The sequence below is a fragment of the Rattus norvegicus genome, chromosome 1 (assembly GCF_036323735.1).
Source record: "Rattus norvegicus strain BN/NHsdMcwi chromosome 1, GRCr8, whole genome shotgun sequence".
In the NCBI taxonomy this organism is placed as follows: Eukaryota; Metazoa; Chordata; class Mammalia; order Rodentia; family Muridae; genus Rattus; species Rattus norvegicus.
The window spans coordinates 105,437,663-105,459,487 of record NC_086019.1 but is presented as its reverse complement, the minus strand read 5'-3'; the positions used below and the strand labels follow the sequence as shown (position 1 = coordinate 105,459,487).

Sequence of the window (21,825 nt, the reverse complement as noted above, 5' to 3'; positions counted from 1 at the left end):
TTATTTTGTCAAGATTTTTACTTTTTAACTTCCATGAAACCTTCCCTCAGGGCTGGGGCTGTAGCACAGTGGTAGCACACTCCCTAACATGAGCTAGGCTCTGAGTCCAACTCCCAGTACCGCGTAATAAATAAATAAGCCATATAGGCGAAAGAGAGAGAGAGAGAGAGAGAGAGAGAGAGAGAGAGAGAGAGAGAGAGAGAGAGAGAGAGAGAGAGAGAGAGAGAGAGAGAGAGAGAGAGAGAGAGAGAGAGAGAGAGAGAGAGAGAGAGAGAGAGACCCTCCTCATTTTTTGTCTTCTTTTTTCATCCCCCTCCTTCCTTCCTTCTCCCGGCTCCTCCTTCCTCCATTTTCCTACTTGCCCCTCCCCTTCCGGTTCTCCCTGCTTCCGCTCCTCCTTCCCAAGTCACCCAGAGTCTCTGATCCGCTTTGAGCTCTAGATGCCTGATGCTTATAGAGCCCGACACTCTCCGTCCACCCTGGGGACCCACCTTTGTTGATTTAACTCACTTTTTGGACCATCTCATCAGCTGAAATGTAACTTGCAGCCCAGACGCCTAGGAACCCACGAAATTATTTGCGTAGGGGGACGGGCACTCCACAGCACTGTCTAGTAGGAGTGGCCACCATTCACGACCAGCAGCCACCTGGGAGATAAAAATAAGCAAGGGAAGGGTTTTTTTTGTTTGTTTGTTCCCAAAACAAAAAAGTAAAAAAATACTACTTGAACACATCAGTACAAACATGGTTTATTAGAGTTATTCATCCAGAGTTTAGAGGATGAAATACAGGAAGTTTTTTTCTTTTAGACATGGTTTCAGGTGGCCTGGAGTTAGCCTCTTTCTGAACATGGAGCTGAGGTTGGATTTGAACTCTTGCTTCTCCTGGTTTCTCCTCTGTAGTGCTGGGATTACAGGCCCCTGTCACTAAGTCAACACAAGACTTTTCTTTCCTAATGAAAAACATCTGTCTGCTCTGTAGTTCTCCCACCTGGAAAAAAGCACCCTTCCCCTCATTTGCTGTACAGTTTTGCTATTTATTTCCTTGTCTCCAAATACCACATGTGTAAAGCTAATCAAGTTTTGTTTTTAATGACTTTTATTTCATGGACTAACAGACAGTTCTGAGATGCCATGTGGGTGTTAGGAATTGAACCTAGGTCCTCTGGAAGAGCAGTTGGTGTTCTTAACCACTGAGCTACCTCTCCAGCCCCTGCTAATCTTGATTTTTTTTTTATTCTTTTACCTTTATTTTCTGTGCATGGTGTTTGCTTGCATGTATGTCTATGTGAGAATGTCAGATCTTGGGGGTTACAGGAAGCTGTGAGTTGCCATGTGGGTGCTGGGATTTGAACCTTGGTCCTCTGGAAGAACAGTCAGTGCCCTCAACCACTGAGCCACCTCCCCAGCCCCCTAACCTTGATTTTTTTTTTTTTCATAGCTGGGGACCGAACCCAGGGCCTTATGCTCGCTAGGCAAGCGCTCTACCACTGAGCTAAATCCCCAACCCCGCCTAACCTTGATTTTTTAATTTCACCATTTTACACTCACTTCTCACAATGGAATTGTTTGTTCTCATATTTAAGTCACAACTGTGATTCTAATTCCACATTTGTGTTAGGATCACGTAGTGCCTCACAGCTGTTAAGAGTAGAAAGTGATTACTTCCCCCGCCTATGGTTCTATGGTTCTTTGTTTTTCCTGGAGTTGATAATTGTCCCCACCCGCAGTTTTTTGTTGTGAGTGAAGCCTTGATTTTAAAGATTTATTTATTTATTATATATAAGTACACTGTAGCTGTCTTCAGATACACCAGAAGAGGGCATCAGATCTCTTTACAGATGGTTGTGAGCCACCATGTGGTTGCTGGGAATTGAACTCATGACCTCTGGAAGAGCAGTCGGGTGCTCTTAACCGCTGAGCCATCTCTCCAGCCCGTGAGTGAAGCCTTGAAATGTGGTTGGTGTCACCCGAGACACAGATTTCTTAAATCTTAAGATGCGAGTACAAACAGCCACACATGGTCACCACAGTGTCCTTTCTTCATTGTTGAGACAGGGCCTCCCTATGTAGCCCTAGCTGGCCTTGAACTCACAGAGATCCCACCTGCCTCTACTACCCAAGTGCTGGGATTAAAGGTGTTGGCCAACCAGCACCCATCACCTACAGTTATGGAGGCATTTTCTAGCTTGTGTCACGTTGACAAAACAAAAAACCAAACCAGGAGAGTCCTTCATGGAGCTTAAAGTCCAATGGTGGGACCAGAATACAAGCTGGGTAAAATGTTAGGGTATGCTGCCAGTGAGGCATGCTTACGTTATAAAAAAGCCAAGTTTGGGAAGCCTGTGGAGAGGCCTTCGGTGTTTAATAAGGGCTCCAGAATTTTCTTTGGAACAAACACTCGGAGGGAGTGAGAGGCCGAGTTGGGCTGCCGTCTGGGGGAATTTCCACAGAGGGAACAGGCAGTACAAAGAGGTGAAGGCCAGTGTGGCTGGAACAGGGTGGAAGTGTCCCATGGCACAGGACCTCTAAGCAACAGCTGACTGGTGGCACAAGGAAGCAGGACAAGAGGGAGCTGAAGAGAGAAAAGGCTGAGGAGAGATGGACGCTGCTTAGAAGGTTGAGCTCCTTTTGCCCCCAGGCTAGGAACAAACACTCAGGAAAGCAAGGGTAAAGGCAGGGAGCCTTAGTTATCAATATATACTCTATATACTCTAGCAAATGGTGGGGGGGCGGGGGGTCCTGTTTGTTTATTCTATTTTAGACAGGGTTGCTGTGTGACAAGATTTCTCCTAGGGAGATGTAACACACACATCTACTCACCACAGATAGTCAGCCAATGGCAAAGTACACACACCACCAAAGTCTAACTTGGTGAACCAGTGAGCCCCACAGAAGTCTGACTGAGGAGTTGCTTCCAAGGACAGACATGACTCAAAGACAGCTGCGTCACCAAGGCCCACTCCAGCACGGGTGACAGCTCACAAATGGTAGGAACCCGGAGCACACTGCACACCCTGCAGGCAGTCCCACGGGTTGGAGAGTGACCTTCCAGGTGCCTCAGTTGGTCCAAACCTCTCTTGGCAGCTCAATTTGCTATTCTTCCTGGCCGCCAGTCTCCTCTCAGTCTTCTTGGCAGCTCAGGGCCATCTTCCTGAGAGGAACTCTCAGCTTTTATTGCTTACTCTGACAGGCAGATGCCGAATGATCTACTCAGTTTCTGGGACTTCCTGAAGCTGATTTGAGTTGTTCACCTTCCTGGAATGTTCCAATCTTTGAGAAATTTGTTATATCGCACTCCACCCCTCCATACCCACCACCACACCCCCTCTTCATTCTTTCTGCCTCATCATCCACGATGACCCTTGAGCCTTAGAGGGGGAGATTATAGATGTCTACCTGTGGCTAAGAATCAGCCCACTGTGCCACATACGTGGTGTCTTGTTCTCAAGAGTGTCACCAATTGTTTTGAGTTGAGTATGCTCCCGTGTTTAGACAGCACACCCCGTCCACTTAGTAAAACCATATTCGTTGTTTCCCCACTGGAAACTATGTCCTCTCCAGTCACAGGTTTTTGTCCTGGCTTTCAGTACCAGATGTGAGTCCCCCCACCCCTTGTAGAGCAGGCCTTAACTCGAACTGGAAAGCCATTGGTGTTAGCCAATGGCTGTGCCACTATGGCGCAAGCAGGCACATCTTGCCTGGCATAACGGTATCTCAGTACTCAGGGTCCGTGGCCAAGCAGGAATGTTGGTGATAGTTCTCCACCAGCAGCCTACATGACCCTCTCTGGCAATGTGAAAGCCAGAGAGCGCAGCAGGGTGGGAGTTTCCAGTTCAGTCCCGGCGTAATTTCTCCATGTTCTGAAGCCCCTGCTTACGTATGCGATATCTTCAGGGATATGCTCTTACTGGCTAGTTCTGGCTTAACAGCCAGCAGCATTAGCAGTAAGTAGCCTTTATAGTCCCTGGGGCCTCAGGGGCTTTCCTGGCCAATAGCTCACAGAAGGCACTGGGGTTTTCATTCAATAACCTTATGACCTGTGGGCTGTCCTTTCCCAACTGTGTGAGGAGGCCTTTGGATTTAAACTCTCTAGCTATTGTTTTAACAACCCATTTTTCCTTTCACTTAACCCAGCCTTAGTAGGACTGTAAGGTAGGTGGAAGTAACATTGCACCTGTTTGTCATTCCAGTGGCTTTTCCAAATCTGCAAAACACTCAGAGGTCAGCGCCATGTCTGTCTGTCTATCTGTCTGTCTATGTATGTATGTGTGTCTATCAGTCTGTCTGTCTATGTATGTATGTATGTATCTGTCTGTCTACCCATCCATCCATCCATCCGTCTGTCCGTCCGTCCATCCATCCATCTGTCCATCCGTCCATCCATCCATCCGTCTGTCCGTCCATGAATAGGCAGGACAAGGAACATACTTAGCTACCATCCCATAACCCACAACAAATAGTGGGTTACAAAGATGACCTTGGTGAAGCTCTCAGAAAGTCTGTGGTCATCTGTCCTCAGACGTGTCAGGTGACACATCACAACCAGGAAAAACAAACACAAGCAGGGTCTAATACAGCAGCAGAGAAGGGTTCCATCCACTTGTATCAATTGCTCCTCCTCAGAGCAGGTTGGGTACGCCTTACGAACAGGAAGCGCTAACTTAATTAGCTCCCGAGATCCTCAGTCATTCTCGCTGAACCATGACATTTACATATCCTGCAGCTTTCTAGGAGCCTCCCGACATTTCTCTACACCTCAGAAACTCAGTGGGCATGACATGACCTGGTCAGACCTACTCAGAGCCAAAAGTGAATGTGTTCCCCCCCTGCTGCACCTGCTGCCTCCCTGGGTCAGAGTGCCCTGGGTTGGACCCCCATCCACCATACCTGGCTTTTGGGGGATGCTCTGGCTGGGAAAACCATCTCCATCCCAAGTATAATGTTTTCCTGGAGGGAAATGTACTCTCCTTAGCCTGGACTTACAATTCCCCAACCCTGTCTTGGTCATCTTCATCCATATTCTGTATTCTGGGAACTGTTCCTCAGGCTTTAAAGTCCCCCAGGAGCTCCTTAGACACAGTTGGTTTTCTCTCAACTTTTCCCCTTAGGAAGTCCACAGTCTCCCCACGTTTGTCTTCAAGCAACCCAGACGGACCTCTTTCCTCTGCTTGACCATCTCTCGCCTCCTTGACTGCACTCTCGCTTAAGAACACATTCCTTCTGTGTTCATCTAAGTCTCTGGGTTCAGACAAATCTTGCCCTACTTTTTAAAGAGCTTGCCCCCACCAAAGCTGCTAAGGCTCCGTACCAGCCTTGAGGTCCTGTCTGGATCAACCTTTTCCTTAACTCCTCTGTCAACACAGTTCTAACTGAGTGAACTGCAGTTCGAGCAAGCTCTCCCTTTCCCTATTCCCAGTTCCCCCAACAGCATCTTGCCCTCTGCTATGATTCTCCAGCCCCTAATATTTACAGGGACTCCAGATGGTGATAACCAAGTGTTCCCAATGGCTTTCCGACACCAGGCCATCAGGGACTGATTTCCCTCACACACTCTCAGGCTACACAGCCTTTGCCTTAAGGAGGGATGGGGAGTTTCGGGATTCAGTTTCTCTGCCCCCACAGCAGCCAGACTGACCCCACCAACTGCCATGGCCCACAGCCTGGCTGTAATTGGCTCTCTCATTGCTTAAGTCTTCCCTAATTTCCCTTAGCAGTTCATGTACTGAGCATTTCCTGCTCACCCTAGTTTCTCATGCTGGGAGAAGATGTTCCCTCTTCTCCTATTAAAGGTCGGACCCTCAGGGTACCTTCTATTGCTTTTACATGTTCTCTTCCTCACTCCCTAAATCTCCCCACGGATTCCACGTTCTTGGATCCCAGGAAGGGCTTCTGAGCACAGACCTAACTTGTTCTTTCTCTCTTTCCTTCTTGGCCCCCCAAGCTCTAAGGCAGCGGCAAGCCTGAACCACTACCACCACCCCCTTATCTAATTTACTTGCCGAATCAGAGGGTAACATGGAGGATGCTAGACACATCTCCTTTTCTGTTGCAATTGCTCCTTTGCAGCAATAAATCCCTGCTTGGCACTATCTGGGCCTCAGGTGCATTTCTAACTACAGGACGGGCGTAGCCAGGCAACTTCTGAGGCTGCTTGGCGACATCGACATGGGTGTCAACCCTGTGCACTAATCATGAAGACTGCCAGGTTTCCTCTACCCGTTTAACGTTTTCTTAGGGCATCTCCATGTTCACATGGTTAGACTCCACTCATCAAGCAGTCATGCATGCCACCACGTGCCGCACCGATGAAGGCTTCCTCCTGGGACTCTTCCTACAGAGCCTCCCGATACTGATGATGGCTCAACCTTAGTGGCACGTCTCACTGTAAGACCCTCGAAACCACAGTCATAGCACAAAGGCACACTACCACACAAAAGATGAGTTGTACATGGTCCTGGCTGTGAATAGTGAGGCACGCAGCTGAAACCGAGCGGCCTGAGGGAGCAGCACCCTCGGAGGACACTCCAGGGGAGTTGTCCTTTCTTGTGTGGTGTGGTTTTTGTTCCTGAGGAGGCAGAACACAAGTCTACTCACCCCAGAGAGGGATCCCTATGACAAAGAAAGTATGGATACCACCAGAGTTCAGCTTAGTGAACCAATGAGCTTTATTGGGGTTTACAGAAGTATGGGTGAAGAGTAGAAATGACTCAAAGACAGCTGCATCGCTAAGGCCCACCCCAGCAAGAATGATGGCTCACAAAGCTGGGAGCTTGGCACACACTGCACAGCCTGCAGGCAGCTTGTCAGGTTGGAAAGTGTCCTGGCCATGTGCCTCAGTTGCTCTAACCTTCTTCCGGCAGCTCAGGTGTTTTCTGTTTCTTCCAGGCAGCTGATCTGGTTTCAGAGTCTTCTTTGCAGCTTGGCTCCTCTGAAAGGGACTCTCCAATTTTATCTATTACTCTGGCTGAGAGGAGCCCAGTGAACCTAGTCAGTTTCAGGGACTTCCTGAAGCTGTTTTGGGTTGCTTTGTGTTTACCTTCCACATAGAATGGAGTATTTCAACCTCAGAGAAATCTGTTACACAAAGGTACCCTCATACCTCAGACTCTTACCTCAGCCTTACTGCAATCCTCCCGTCTCACCTTTCCAAGTGATAACAGAAGTGAGGCACCTGACTTAAATATGAATTTGTTTTTGCAATGCTGTGGATTGGCTTTGCACACTGGGAGGCGCTTTGCTGTTCTATTGCTGTGAAGAGACACCATAAGCAAGGAAATTCTTACAAAAGAAAGCATTTAATTGAGGGGTTTGCTTACAGATTTTGAGAATTAGTCCATGATAAGCATGACACGGGTTCGCCACCAGAACAGTAGCTGAACTCTTATATCCTGGTCCACAGGCAGCAAGAAGAGAGACTGAGGCTGGCCTGGGCTTTTGAAGCCTGAGAACCCACTGCCACTTGACCTAAGTGCTCTACCATTGAGACATGCCCCCAAGGACTTCACAGTGGGGTTCTAGGCAGACCCCCTACCTACTGAGCTACAGTTCCAGCGCAAGGATGAATTAAATAAGGATTTAGGGGAGAGGGATTGCAAATAGTAACTGAAGGAGGGGAACAGGCATTAGGTCAGAACTGAGCAAATAATTAAAATGAGTGCTGGGGGTGCGTGGGGAGTTGGCCTGTGGTCTTGCACAAGGCCCAGGTTCTGTTCCCAGCACCCACACAATGGTGTTTACCTGTAACACCAGTTCCAGATTCTGTAAAGGAGATCTTCTACAGGAACTGCATGCATGTATGTGCTGCACAAACATGCAGGCAAAACACTCATACACATATAATAATAAAAAGTAAATAAATCTTTAAAAAAATAGCAACTGGGGTTGGGGATTTAGCTCAGTGGTAGAGTGCTTGCCTAGCAAGCGCAAGGCCCTGGGTTCGGTCCCCACCTCCGAAAAAAAGAAAAGAAAAAAAAATAGCAACTGCTAGGCTTGACATGCAGCTCAGTGGGGGTGGGGGGATTTATTTCGCTCCAAGCTCTTGCTTCCATTAAGATGAAAAACTAGAAAGTAGGTGCTGTCTGATCCCAGCCCCTGAGACTCCTCCACTCTTTCCGTCTTGGAAGCTCTGCCTTGTTGCTCTCTCTGAAAGGCTCCTTGAGTCCATCCCACGCATTCCTCCAAGAAGACACCACATTATTTCCACTTAAATGTGGAGAGCAATTCACTTTTTTTTTGCCCTCAAGGGCATTTTCCTAAACAAAGAAAAACCTAGAGAGAAATTTCAGTTCACCTACAAGGCAGGAGTACCTAGAGGCAGCGGAAGCGGAGAATTGTGTGCCTGTGGAGATGGGCTCTCAGCTGGGATCCCTCTGCCCGGAAAGGAAGACCCTGTAACACTAAGGCTACAGTGGGCCTCTCAGTCACCCCTCCAAAGCAGAAGGTAATTCCTGGAGCTTCCCAAGTCTTCCCCCTCACCCAAGTCCTTCTCTGCTTTGGCTGTATCACTGCCATTCCAGGAGTCTGCTTTAGTCGGTCTCCCCAACAGAGGTGAATGCATGGCCAGATCCAGTCCTTTATTCACACACACACTGCATTTATGCATGAGAGTCTCTGAAGCTTAGTATAGGATTCCTATCAGTTGACAGACTAGGGAGGGTGATACAGTTCATGGGCTAGGAGAGGCTCTGAGTGGAACACACGCATACACACACACACACACACACACACACACACTCACACACACATATACACCATATAAAAGTCAAAGTTATATACTTCTTCCTAGAGGACCCTTCCTCTGTGACCAGCATCTAGTCTTGCCTTCTCACAGGTCTGTTCTATCCAGTAAGTAGTATTTTCGTTTTAAACAAAATCTAGAGAATAATATCTAAAATTCTATCTTTTCCTTGTCACACCAGCCACATTTCAAGGACTCAAGAGCTGTAAGTGGACAGCAGTTGCCATGTCTACGCACAGGCTTTATCTTGTCATGGCAGAGTTCTTTTGGACAACACTAGAGAAGGTGAAGCCCCTCTCTCTTAGAAGTTATCTGGGGGCTGTAAGAAATGTGACCAGAGTTTCGCCCCAGTATCTACGCATGCCATTGAAAGAATAGACATCGAGGGCGAGTCTGAGAGTCATCTCTGATACTTAAGAGGCTGAGGCAGGAGGATGTGAAGTTTAAAGCCAATGTCAGCAATTTTGCAAGACCCATCTTCAAATAACGTAATACTGGGTCTGAGCTCACGGCTCAGTCAGGAAAGTTCTTGCCTTGGACACACAAGGACCCGAGTTGAATCCTCAGAACCATGTAGAAAACCTGGAATGGTGACCCTGGTGCCAGGACATTTGAGATAGGCAGGTCTCTGAAGCTTTCTAGCCAGCCAGTCTGGCCTCCTTGGTGAGCTCTAGAACAATAAAATCATATGCCTCATTGGGTATGGAGGTGCACGTGTCCAATCTCAGCACTCAGGAGGCAGAAGCAAGTGGATCTCTGACTTTCAGGCTGGCCGGGTCTACAGTGGGAGTTCTAGACCAGCTAGAGGTATATAATGAGACCTTGTCTCAGAAAACAAACAACAAAAAAGACCTCAGGACTCAAAGAAGGTGACTGGTCCTTTAGCCACCACGCATATCACTTATGCACCTACAAACAACTGAACATGCTCACATGCATTACCAAAAAAAAAAAAAAAAAAAAAAAAAAAAAAAAAAAGCAGTGAAGGCCACAGATAGCTCAGCAGGTAGGACTTGCTGCTGAGAGAGTGGGGAAGGACCAGCTCCTGCAGGTTGTCCCCCGACCTCCATGTGCCTGCCATGGCCTCCCACATATAAGAGAAAATCTAAATGAATTAATTTTAATATAGGTCTATAGGTTGCTTACCTATCATATATAGGCACTGTATTCAATCCCCAGTAGCACAAAAATAAAGAGGGCTAGAGATGTAAATATGGCCTTTATTCATCTGATAAAATTGTCGTCTTCAAGGCTTACTGCCTTCATCTGCTAACCGAGGCCCAGTCCTGGAAGCTTCTAAGCTCTGTACTTCTCATCTAGGCCTAGAATGTTTTCAGCCTCTGGGACTTACTGTGAATGAGCTCACCCTTTCTAGTTCTCTGTGAACTCTGGCTGACTGATTTAACTCAGCTGTTATAACTCAAACTCCTCTCTAGGCCGACTGCTTCAATACGGCCACTCTCTGTTTTCTCCTGAATTGCTATGCATGGTCTCAAACTAACTCTAGTGATATGTTCTGTCTTCTGGCTCCTTCTCATTCTCTGGTTTGTTCTGTTGTCATCGGTGTCTAGCTTCTTCTCTCTCTGCAAAATGTCTCCCTGCCAGTGTCCCAGTGAGGCTGCCTTTCCCCCCTTCTCACTCTGCTCTCAAATAGCTTCCCTCTCCTGAGTTCTTGAGACTTGGGCATATCCTGCTCTGTCGAATCTTTCTCTGACTCGTTACTTTGTCTGCCATTCAACTAGACACCACTTGCAAACACCTGCGCTTCCTTCTATGAACTAACTCTACCTTCATTGTTTGGGATTAAAGGTGTGTATCACAGCCGTATATTCTAGCCAGAGGGGTTAAAGGTGTGTGCTAATGGCCGAGCCACACAACTGAAAACTGGTTATTTTCAGTAAGTAACACAGGGGGTTCATAGTGTGATCAGATATTCTGCAACAGAGAGATGTCTCAACAGTTCCAAGCGTGTACTTGGATTTGAGGATTTGAGTTCAGTTCCAAATGCCTTCTTCTGGTCTCCCCAGGCACCTGCATAAACAGGAAATGTACCTCTCACATATGCAAGTGAAAATAAAATCCTTAATAAAACCTAAAATAATTAAACATGGAGTTACAGTATCACTGGGATTCCACGACCAGTTTTATTAATGCACTCTGGACTTCTCTGCCTGTCAGGTCAGGAATATCATACACTGCACAGTGTTATGCCTCTTTACTGATGTGGACTGTTCATTCACACAACCTATTCTGTAAAAATATCACTGTGTGTGCCGTGGCTGGGCCAGGGATGAGAACAAACAGGTGCCAGCTCCCTGGGGCTGGCAGCCTTCAGAAGAAGCTGAGATTAAGAGGGAAGGGCAGTAGTGCTTTCCACACCTAGGGATGACTTTACTTCCCGATCCCCTCCCCACTACCCCCCCACCCCGGTCTGGAAAGAAAAGGAGGCACAAAGGTTTCAGTCTTACAACTCTTGCTGTGAGGGTTAAGTGACTCAGAGGGTCTGATGGAACAGTGAGCGATGCTCAAATGTAAGTGCTCACTGGTGTGTCTGTCATCCCCCCCCCCAAGTGTCAAACAAAGACACTAAGTGTCACACCTCTTTGTACTGCAAGATTGTGGACTGTGGGTAGCCTGCCTAGCACCCCAGTGAGGTCTCAGGGCCTGGCTCAGTCAGAGTGATGGCCTGGCTTGATGGCCTAGCATAGACAGGGGCTGGGTTCCACCTCCAGCATCACAACCAATGAAGTGAAAGGCCTTTTAAAACTGTGCTTTAATGTATGTGTCTATGTGAGGGTGTCACATGGGTGCAGTAACTGCAGAAGCCAGAATTGTAAGTGACTATGAACTCTCATGTTACCAAGTGCTGGGCCACCAAGCTACACCCCCAGTCCCTAGGACCTTTTAAAAGTGAATTTTCCATTAAAAACAAAACCCACAGGGTGGTGGTGGCACAGGCCTTTAATCCCAGCACTTGGGAGGCAGAAACAGGTGGATTTCTATAAATTCGAGGCCAGCCATGGTCTACAGAATGAGTTCCAGGATAACCAAGGCTACAGAGAGGAAAAGAAAATAAACCAGTATCTTCTTTGGAAAGAGATAATGAGGATTAAGAGCCTGTTCCCTTGATAGTTACAATGGCTGTCATTGCTCCAGCACTGATTTCCTACCAGGCTCTATCACTTCTGCAGAAGCTTGGCCTCGGTGGTATTTAGAACAATGCTTGTTTTACCAATGTTCAAAAGAGGCACGAGGAATATGTGCTCAGGGGCTCCTGGGCAGTTGCAGGTTATAGGTGTTCCTGGAGTGCTGTGAGGTTATCAAAATGGGACTGAACCTATCTTCCATGTCCCTGTCCACAGGAAACTGGACGCCTTCATCTATGACGCAGCAGTGCTCAACTACATGGCCCGCAAGGATGAGGGCTGCAAGCTGGTCACCATCGGCTCCGGCAAGGTCTTCGCCACCACTGGTTATGGCATCGCCCTACACAAGGGCTCCCGCTGGAAGAGGCCCATCGACCTGGCGCTGCTGCAGTTCCTGGGGGACGGTGCGGCTATGCTGGGCATGAGGTCCTACTCTGGAGAGGGGAGGGCTGGCCCTCGGTCCTGGGGAGGAGGGTTTTCAAGAATGGACGGGGCTGGGGCCTGCACTCCGTATCAGAGGAGGATGTGCTCATAAGTGACTCTGACTCCATCCTCAGATGAGATTGAGATGCTGGAGCGGCTGTGGCTTTCAGGGATCTGCCACAATGACAAAATCGAAGTGATGAGTAGCAAGCTGGATATCGACAACATGGCAGGTGTCTTCTACATGCTCCTTGTGGCCATGGGCCTCTCCTTGCTGGTCTTCGCCTGGGAACATCTGGTGTACTGGCGCCTGCGGCATTGCCTGGGTCCCACCCACCGCATGGATTTCCTACTGGCCTTCTCCAGGGTAGGAAAGGAAGCCGGGAGGCACCTGCAGAAAAGGGGAGTGGGAAAGCAAAAGGAGGCGTCAGACATAACAAACGGGGTCGCGGTAGGTCCCAGTGCACAGGGAAGAGGTAGTGGGTGCAGGCAACCCGCTGACCCCTCCCCATCCCTCACAGGGTATGTACAGCTGCTGCAGCGCCGAGGCTGCTCCACCGCCGGCCAAGCCTCCGCCACCGCCTCAGCCGCTGCCCAGTCCCGCATATCCCGCCGCTCGCCCGCCCCCTGGCCCCGCACCCTTCGTGCCCCGAGAGCGCGCAGCTGCCGACCGCTGGCGCCGAGCCAAGGGCACAGGGCCCCCGGGGGGCGCAGCGATAGCCGACGGCTTCCACCGATACTACGGCCCCATCGAGCCACAGGGGCTGGGCCTCGGCGAGGCACGCGCGGCACCGAGAGGCGCAGCCGGACGCCCACTGTCCCCACCCACCACACAGCCCCCGCAGAAGCCACCACCTTCCTACTTCGCCATCGTGCGCGAGCAGGAGCCGACCGAGCCCCCGGCCGGCGCCTTCCCCGGCTTCCCATCTCCGCCTGCGCCGCCCGCTGCGGCTGCCGCTGCCGTCGGGCCGCCACTGTGTCGCCTGGCTTTCGAGGACGAAAGCCCGCCCGCACCCTCGCGCTGGCCGCGTTCAGATCCCGAGAGCCAGCCTCTGTTGGGTGGGGGCGCGGGCGGCCCGAGCGCGGGGGCCCCAACCGCACCACCGCCGCGCCGTGCCGCGCCACCACCGTGCGCCTACCTGGACCTCGAGCCTTCGCCTTCGGACTCCGAGGACTCGGAGAGCCTGGGCGGAGCATCGCTCGGTGGCCTGGAGCCCTGGTGGTTCGCCGACTTCCCCTACCCGTATGCCGAGCGCCTCGGGCCGCCGCCCGGCCGCTACTGGTCGGTCGACAAGCTCGGGGGCTGGCGCGCTGGTAGCTGGGACTACCTGCCCCCGCGCGGAGGCCCCGCGTGGCACTGCCGCCACTGCGCCAGCCTGGAGCTGCTACCGCCACCGCGCCACCTCAGCTGCTCGCACGACGGCTTAGACGGCGGCTGGTGGGCGCCTCCGCCTCCACCCTGGGCCGCGGGGCCACCTCCCCGGCGCCGGGCGCGCTGTGGTTGTCCGCGACCTCACCCACACCGCCCCCGGGCCTCGCACCGTGCGCCCGCCGCCGCGCCGCACCACCACCGACACAGGCGCGCGGCCGGTGGCTGGGACTTCCCGCCGCCCGCGCCCACCTCGCGTTCGCTGGAGGACCTGAGCTCCTGCCCGCGGGCGGCCCCCACGCGCAGGCTCACCGGGCCATCCCGCCACGCGCGCCGCTGCCCGCACGCTGCGCACTGGGGGCCGCCCCTGCCCACCGCATCGCACCGGAGACACCGGGGCGGGGACCTGGGCACACGCAGGGGCTCTGCGCATTTCTCCAGCCTGGAGTCCGAGGTATGACGCGGCTCCGGCCCCCACCCCCACCCCCGCCGCCCCCTCGGTCAGCGCAGGCCACGGCCCGAGGGGGCGCGCTAAGTGGACAGGACCCTCATGGGTTGGGAAGGACAGAAACGGACCTGGCCGGACCCCGCCTGGAGCAGCGTCCTGCGCCCCCACCCCCTTCGCCTTGGGGGAACTATGAGCCAGAGGGGACTTGGTCGCCCAAATCTCACCCATCCTGAGAGCAAGGGGGCGGGGTTCTTGGAGCCCACCGACTCTTTTTTTTTTAAACCCGAAAAGGGCTTTTTAACGTCACCTGATTGGCGGGAGGTGTGGGGGAGTCACGCCGCGCCCCACCCCTACGCTCCGGGCCATGGCCCTCACATCACTGTGCAGCTCCCTAGCCCCAGACACACCTCTCGGGGAGCCTGTTTTTAACCTTTCATTCATCAGGACTCAAAACTGTGAGACGCGTATGCCAAACTGTGACTCCAGACCTTGGCCCCGCCACACAGAAACCCCTGACCCCAGACTGTGACTTCCAACACCTAAAATGATCATCTGACCCCAGACTGTGCCCCGACCAGACTGTGACCCTTCATGTCAGACCTCGATGACCCCTTCTTTTAGATCCTTGTTGGCTCTGACCTATGACCTCTCCTCCACGAAAGTCCTACCCTCACCTGTCTCCCCCACTTACCTACCACCCCAGATGCCATCAATCACATCTTCAAGTCCAGCCCTTATTTGTGACCCTTCAGTGATGATCCAGCAGACACTCCACCCCCAGGTCTCCTTTCCCAGATTTCAGCAGGGTCTGAGGCTGGGCTCAAAGGAGGGTCTGGGAGCCCACACTTGACCTTTCCTTCCCTCTCCCACTCCTACACTGCAGTGTTTGGAATAAAACCATGTTTTTACACCTCCTCAGTCCAAGCCTGAGTTCTGTGTCTGTCTCTTAGGTCCCTTCAACTTCTCTGGAGAAAAAATGGAAGCTGAACTAAGTCCATAGGGAAGACAGTCAAACAACAGAAACTGGGCTGGTGGTGTAGCCGAGGCAGAGTGTTGTACACTCAACCCCCTGAGTTCCATCCCCAGTCCTAGAAAACTGGAGATTGGGGAAGCATAATCAACCCCCAGGAAGTGGCAAGAGACCAAGGGGGAGCGGTTGAGAGGTGACAGGGCAGAGAAACACCCCCAAGAATAGTGGTAAAGATTAGGACCAAATCTAGAGAGCTATCCCTAAGGCTACTGGCAAGAATAGTTTGATTGGTTGTTTTATGCAAATGGAGAGTAGCCAACCCACATCTTGAATACCCTTAATCTCACCAGTGAGGATCTGTTTCCAATATTTCATTACTCCAATTAACCAAAACTCGGGTGTACATGGGTAGATAAAGAGAGCTGACTCAGTTGTAGCAGCAGCCTCAAGAGAGACTTTCTGATTAAGTGCCTGCTGACCAGAGCTGCCATGGGAACGCCTGGCTGGCAAATGGACTTCCCCTGGAGGATAGATCCAATCCACTAACTTATACATAATGTCCAGCCTGTCTACCCTAAAGCATTTTGAAATAATTTAAAGCCATCATAACAAGGAAAGGAGAAGAAATCGGCCTTAAAGGTCCTCGGGGAACAGAAACCCAGTCTCCTTGCCAGTAAGTGCTCGTTTACATACATGAATAATTAACTAAATGGAAGGGCAGCCCTGGGAATGAAAGGTGGAAGATGGAGAGGTCTCTGGATTCGAGAACTCCTATAGAACTACAACTCCCAGAAGGTCTTGCCACTGCTGCGCGGAAGAATTTCCAAGATCACACGAAAGACAAAACTGCTCCTAATACAAGTTTTCTCACTGAGCTAGGACCGTTACTTGGGTCGGCCATCTCTCTGCGCATCACCTTCTTATTGCTGGTTCACAGGTTTCCAAGGCAACAGTACAGTGGGACGGGTCTTAGACTGTGGGAGGCGGATCCCGGAAGTGACGCTAGTACTTCGCGTCCGAAGCAAGAAGGTTCGAAGATGGCGGCGCGCAAGGGCCGGAGGCACACATGTGAAACCGGGGAGCCCATGGAGGCTGAAACCTACGATCTAGGATCCGAAGGCCCATCCCAGGTCTACCTGCCCGGCAGAGGGCCGCCACTAGGAGAAGGGGAGGAGCTGGTAATGGATGAAGAGGCCTACGTGCTATACCATCGTGCGCAAACTGGTAGGCAGAGGGCCCTGACTCTTCGGTCCAGTGAAATGAAAGGCCTGACTTGGAGTCTGGGGGATTAAGGTCTGGAATCTAAGGATTGTGACCCTGAAGATTCCCGCCCTTTGTTGGAGGTAGAGGCCGAGTTCCCAGTATCTCGTCCCTACTCTGCAACTCTATGGTCTCATCTCCCCGTCCATCCCTAGGCGCCCCTTGTCTCAGCTTTGACATAGTCCGAGATCACCTGGGCGACAACCGGACAGAGCTCCCTCTCAGTCTTTACCTGTGTGCGGGAACCCAGGCGGAGAGCGCCCAGAGCAATAGGTGAGCCAAGGACCTTTTCAAGACACCCTCAAGACCCACGGGTTAGGGATCTGTGCTAATGCCAAACCTTAAAGTCTGGGTCCCCCACCTCCTTCATCCCTCAACAACCCGGCGGCACTGTTTCTTTTTTTCTCTTTCTTTCTTTTTTTTTTCTTTTCTTTTTTTCGGAGCTGGGGACCGAACCCAGGGCCTTGCGCTTGGCACTCAGTTTCTAACTCATTCTTTGCTTCCCTTTGTAGACTGATGATGCTTCGGATGCACAATCTCCATGGGACCAGGCCGCCACCCTCAGAGGGCAGTGATGATGAGGATGATGAAGATGAAGAGGATGAAGAGGAGCGGAAACCTCAACTGGAGCTGGCCATGGTTCCCCACTATGGTGGCATCAACCGAGTTCGGGTACAGCCTTCTCAGGGGCTTGTTCAGCATTCTTTGCAGCGTACCCCAATACTCAAATGTCTCTTAGCATCTCCTGCTCCTTGGCATCTTCTCTCTCTCTCTCTCTCTCTCTCTCTCTCTCTCTCTCTCTCTCTCCTGATTGTGGTGTGAAATGTAAGGGTTTTTACTTAGCTACTGTTTAGGAACTGAGGCAGGACAGAAGGAGTTCAAAGGCAGCTCAGTGGTAGAGCCCTCACCTCAAGCATGTAAAGCCCCAGGTTTGATAAATAAAGCACTTTATGATAGGGTAGATGAATAAAAAAAAACAAAATAAAGCAAAAAAGCGGAGATGGTGTACAAGGAGCTTGTAGAGCAAAATTTGGCCCTCAGCTGGGCCTGTGTCCGTTACATTATTACTTTGCCTCAGGTAAGGTCCTAATCCCAGAAAATTTAGCCTGCAGGCAGAAAGCTCTGGGTCCATGAACATAGGGAACAAGAGAAAACTTGTAAATATGTAGTTTGTTGCAAGATGCTAAGTGTAGTGGAAAAAAAAAACAAAGGCCAGTAAGGGTGTTCCTAGGGCAGAGTTGCTTTTGTAAATGGTGATTTGAAGGGGATTGGATAAGTCAGTGTTCTTGGTCTAGAGACCCACAGCCAGTGGGGGAGCTAGGGTGTTTGTGGAAACAGATTTGCAGAGAAGGAAAACGAAAACACCAAGACCCCGTGGTGACCGTACGCATGGTTCAGAAGTCTCAAGGAAAACTGGACAGACCACTGTGTGTAGCGCAGAATAGACAAAGGGGACAGTGACAGATGGTAGAGGGCAAGCACCTGGGAGACTGGTTGTTTTGCCCTTGTGGGCTAATGTAAGTCTTAGGTGTCTACTTCAGGGGAAACTAGGAATAAGTGGAAGACAAAGTAGAGGAATGGTCGATCTGGTACTTGTTTTAAGAGGCTTCCTCTGGTTTCTGTGTGGAAAATTGGCTGCAGGGGCCCAAAGTGTTTGATTACATAAGGAGCAACTCATAGGAAGAATGGCATTTCAATGGCCACAATACAGGTGGTTAGAAAGGTTTGAGGGGTGCTTCAGTGTAGGTGGGTGTGAGGAAGAAGACACAGCCACACATGGGTCTCAACGTTTTAGATCTAAGGTGAATGTCGTAGTTAGGGTCACTATTGCTGTGATGAGATGCTGTGATCAAAATTACTTGGACAGGAAAGGGTTTGCTTGGCTTACACTTCCGCATCACTGTTCATCACCAAAGGAAGTCAGAACAGGAGTTCACACAACAGGAATTTGGTGGCAGGCGCTGATGCAGAGGCTATGAAAGGCTGCTGCTTACTGGATTGCTCATCATGGCTTGCCCAGCCTACTTTGTCATTCTTTTTCGTGTTTTTTATATTTTGTTTTGTTTGTTTTGTTTTGTTTGAGACAGGTTTCTTTGTATGTTCTGGCTGTCCTGAAACTAGCCCTGTAGACCAGGCTGGCCTCCAACTCAGAGATCCTCTTACCTCTGATTCCCAAAGGTGTGTTCCACCACTGCCTAGCTAACCTGTTTTCTTATAGAATCCAGGACCAGTGCCCAGGGCTGGCACCACCCACAATGGTGTGGGGCATCCTACATTGATCACTAGTTAATAAAATGCTCTACTGCCTGTAGCCCTATGTCATTGAGGCATTTTCCCAATTGACGCTAGGTTCTCTCAGATTGACATAAACTAGCCAGCACAGTGGAGATCATCAGAGGGATGTGCTGTCTATGGTAATAAGGTAGCTCAAGTATCTTGTAGGGATTGTAGAGGTGAAAGGACTTGAGAACTAAGCCCTGGGACCCACAGTGTTTCAGAGACCATTTTCTAGAGCACCACCAAGCGCAGGGCTTCATCTTCTTGCTACTTCTGTTCCCATACCAGGAGGTGTGGCCATCAGCTGGTCTATGAGGTTGCAGTTTCCTCTCACAACACCATTTGGGAACTATAGTGTGTCTGTGGACATGCCAAGGTTATGGTTCTGAGGGGTCTATTGTCCAACCTTAGATCTCTCCCCTCTTTGTTTTGTGTACCCCTCTGGCAGGTATCTTGGCTGGGAGAGGAGCCCGTGGCTGGAGTATGGTCAGAGAAGGGCCAGGTGGAGGTGTTTGCACTGCGACGGCTCCTGCAGGTGGTGGATGACCCGCAGGCCCTGGCCATCTTCCTCCGCGATGAGCAGGCCCGAGTAAAGCCCATCTTCTCCTTTGCTGGCCACATGGGTGAGGGCTTTGCTCTTGACTGGTCCCCTCGGGTACCCGGTGAGTTTTGATTTTCTCATGGTTCAGGGAGGATGGGTCCTAGGACTCCTGGAAAGGCAGGAAGTACCTTTCCCACAGGGTGGGTAAGGTGGTTTCCTAACCCTTGTCCAGGCCGCTTGTTGACTGGTGACTGTCAGAAGAACATCCATCTCTGGACACCCACGGATGGTGGTTCCTGGAATGTGGACCAGAGGCCATTTGTGGGCCATACACGCTCTGTGGAGGATCTGCAGTGGTCGCCAACAGAGGACACGGTGAGGAAAGGCTGGAGGCCTAGACATATAGGTCTGATGGGGATGAGGGCAGGTTAGGAACCTGAACCCTGGCTTTGAAGAGGAGGAGGCCCAAGTTGGGCCCTGATCCAGACACGGAGACAATGGACGGTAGTGTGTTCTGTGGGTTGGGCATCTTTCCAATTCAGACCAATTCGACCCTGCCTAGGTGTTTGCCTCGTGCTCTGCGGATGCCTCCATTCGCATCTGGGACATCCGAGCAGCCCCAGGCAAGGCCTGCATGCTCACCACAGCCGCTGCCCATGATGGGGATGTCAACGTCATCAGTTGGAGCCGCAGGGAACCCTTCCTGCTCAGTGGTGGGGATGATGGGACCCTCAAAGTCTGGGACCTGCGACAGTTCAAGGTATCTTCCCAGCTGGGTTCCTAAGGGCTGTGGAAGCTCTGGGCATTAAATCCTGGTGAGGAGGCAGGTGTAGCAGGATGTGGGTGTGAGCAGAGGGGTTCCCCCCTCAACTCTGCGCATCCCTCCCCTTCTCTGTTTCTGTTCCTGAGTTTCTTGAGCACCCCATACATCTGTCTTCCTTTCGCACTTGGTCCTGCCTGCTTTCTTGCTGTCTGCACGGGGAGGTAACTACGCAGTGTTTTTGCTCCCATACCAGCCGGGCAGTACAGAGACTGTCATTTGTCTGCTTGGCACAGATACAGCTGGCCACATGGCCCATGGTCTTGGGCTGCTGGGAATTGTAGTATATTTTAGTCTGCTTTAGCATTAGTTGGTATTGTGAGCCCCATTCATTCCTTATAGGAGCAGAGGTGACATCACAGCTAAGTTAAGAGTTGTCTGTAGAACTGAGCGGTATTCTAGGCAGGTGGAAAAGGCATTTCCGGTCTCTAGAGGAAGCCAGGACCTGTCCTGGCTCCAGGCCTTCCTGCATCATCATGATGTCAGCCTCCAATTTCATCAGTTCTATAGATCATCCTGGGGAAGCTTCCAGAGGGAGGTGCAGTCCTCTGTGCCAAAGAGTCCCAGGGACTTCTGTTCCTAGACCACTTCTAACGTAAGTGCTGTCTTTTGGTAGCGTCAGGAAGCTCAAGGGAACTGTTACTGTCCTGTTAAGGCTTCATCCTTAGAGAACAGCCAGGCGTGTGCTGAAGAACCGCCTCTCTGCCCTGGTCATAGGCAAGGAGTGCTGAGGCGAGCTCAGGGACATGCAGGGCAGGCTCCTGTCACCTCGTTAGGCTAGTTTGTAGGTGAGAGCTCCCAGGAGCCCATAGACTGTCATCTTACCTCTGTCCTCTCCCTGTGTTTCTTTCTTGGGCTCTGGCTTTGTATGAGTGTATGAGGGGCTTCTGAGACTCGGTGTCTGGTTTCATGCTGAGGCCTGACTCCTCCACTCTCTCGTAGTCTGGCTCCCCTGTGGCCACCTTCAAGCAACACGTGGCCCCCGTGACCTCCGTTGAATGGCACCCTCAGGACAGTGGGGTCTTTGCAGCCTCAGGTGCTGACAACCAGATCACACAGTGGGACCTGGCAGTTGAGCGGGACCCAGAGTCAGGTGAGACAGAGACAGACCCTGGGCTGGCGGCACTGCCCCAGCAGTTGCTGTTCGTGCATCAAGGTGAGACTGACCTGAAGGAGCTACACTGGCACCCACAGTGCCCTGGGGTCCTGATCAGCACCGCCCTGTCAGGCTTCACCGTCTTCAGGACCATCAGTGTTTGAGATGGCCAACACTGGGCCTCAGGCCTTGGCTCTTCAGGGGAACCGGATCAGTTAACTTGGCAAGGATCATTAGGCCTGTAGACTGCACCTCAGAAAGGAAGACTTGTTCAGCTGGCCTCTGTGGAACAGAAGGAATGGATTCTACTGACCTACTATCTCTAATGATTTGGACTGAGCCTTGGCTCTGCCTTACACCAAAGACTAGGTTCAGGCAAAGACCCTTGCCTGTCCCAGATGTAGCCTCAGGATGAGACTGTCGGTGTCGACCCCAAGGACCTCTGACTGGGAACCCAGTTCTGACTGTTGATCGACTTCAGGAACTTTAAGGCTTTTGCCATGGCTGGGCCAAGTCTGGGTCTGGGTCCCAGTGGAATTTCTCTCTTTGCCTTCTTCTATCCATTTAGATTTGTTTGAGATCCAAGTTGGGAGCCATCTGGGGTGCCCTCCTGTGCTCACCACTGTTGTACTGGAGGATGGCCTGGGGCTTCTGCTACAGTAAAGGACCACAATAAGGCCCCAAACACTGAGACACCAGTCCTTGGAGCTTCTTTTCTGTGAGAAACCTAATGGTA

The 21,825-nt window shown here is 51.2% G+C and overlaps 2 protein-coding genes and 1 long non-coding RNA gene across 7 annotated transcripts in view; 2 read left to right on the top strand and 1 right to left on the bottom strand.

Annotated features, from left to right (window-relative positions):
• Grin2d (glutamate ionotropic receptor NMDA type subunit 2D) overlaps positions 1–16,171 on the top strand; it is a 40,084-nt gene extending 23,913 nt beyond the window's left edge. For 3 of the 5 annotated variants that reach the window (XM_063280701.1, XM_039095535.2, XM_063280703.1), the window contains 4 exons: positions 12,102–12,289; positions 12,443–12,675; positions 12,830–14,131; positions 16,033–16,171. In XM_063280701.1, the coding sequence (XP_063136771.1) occupies positions 12,102–12,289; positions 12,443–12,675; positions 12,830–14,131; positions 16,033–16,068 (1,759 nt within the window). In that variant the 3' untranslated portion in view covers positions 16,069–16,171. 5 annotated transcript variants of the gene reach the window in all.
• LOC134483106 (uncharacterized) lies at positions 11,683–13,586 on the bottom strand. Its single transcript, XR_010060033.1, has 2 exons — positions 13,448–13,586; positions 11,683–12,699 (listed from the first exon to the last, which is right to left on the bottom strand). It is a non-coding gene; the product is annotated as an uncharacterized LOC134483106 (long non-coding RNA).
• On the top strand, positions 16,078–21,780 carry Grwd1 (glutamate-rich WD repeat containing 1). Its single transcript, NM_001012067.1, has 7 exons — positions 16,078–16,319; positions 16,511–16,628; positions 16,868–17,027; positions 19,081–19,294; positions 19,406–19,548; positions 19,736–19,933; positions 20,936–21,780. Exons 1-7 carry the CDS (start codon positions 16,133–16,135, stop codon positions 21,251–21,253), a joined length of 1,338 nt encoding a protein of 445 aa, NP_001012067.1. The 5' UTR covers positions 16,078–16,132; the 3' UTR covers positions 21,254–21,780.
• Positions 21,781–21,825: the final 45 nt, after the last annotated feature.

Bases quoted from the DNA above. Each gene is read 5' to 3' on its own strand.
- Grwd1 (NM_001012067.1), top strand. From the start codon at position 16,133: ATGGCGGCGCGCAAGGGCCGGAGGCACACATGTGAAACCGGGGAGCCC. The intron at 16,629-16,867 runs GTGAGCCAAGGA...TTCCCTTTGTAG, and splicing joins GAGAGCGCCCAGAGCAATAG to ACTGATGATGCTTCGGATGC. The intron at 17,028-19,080 runs GTACAGCCTTCT...CCCCTCTGGCAG, and splicing joins GTGGCATCAACCGAGTTCGG to GTATCTTGGCTGGGAGAGGA.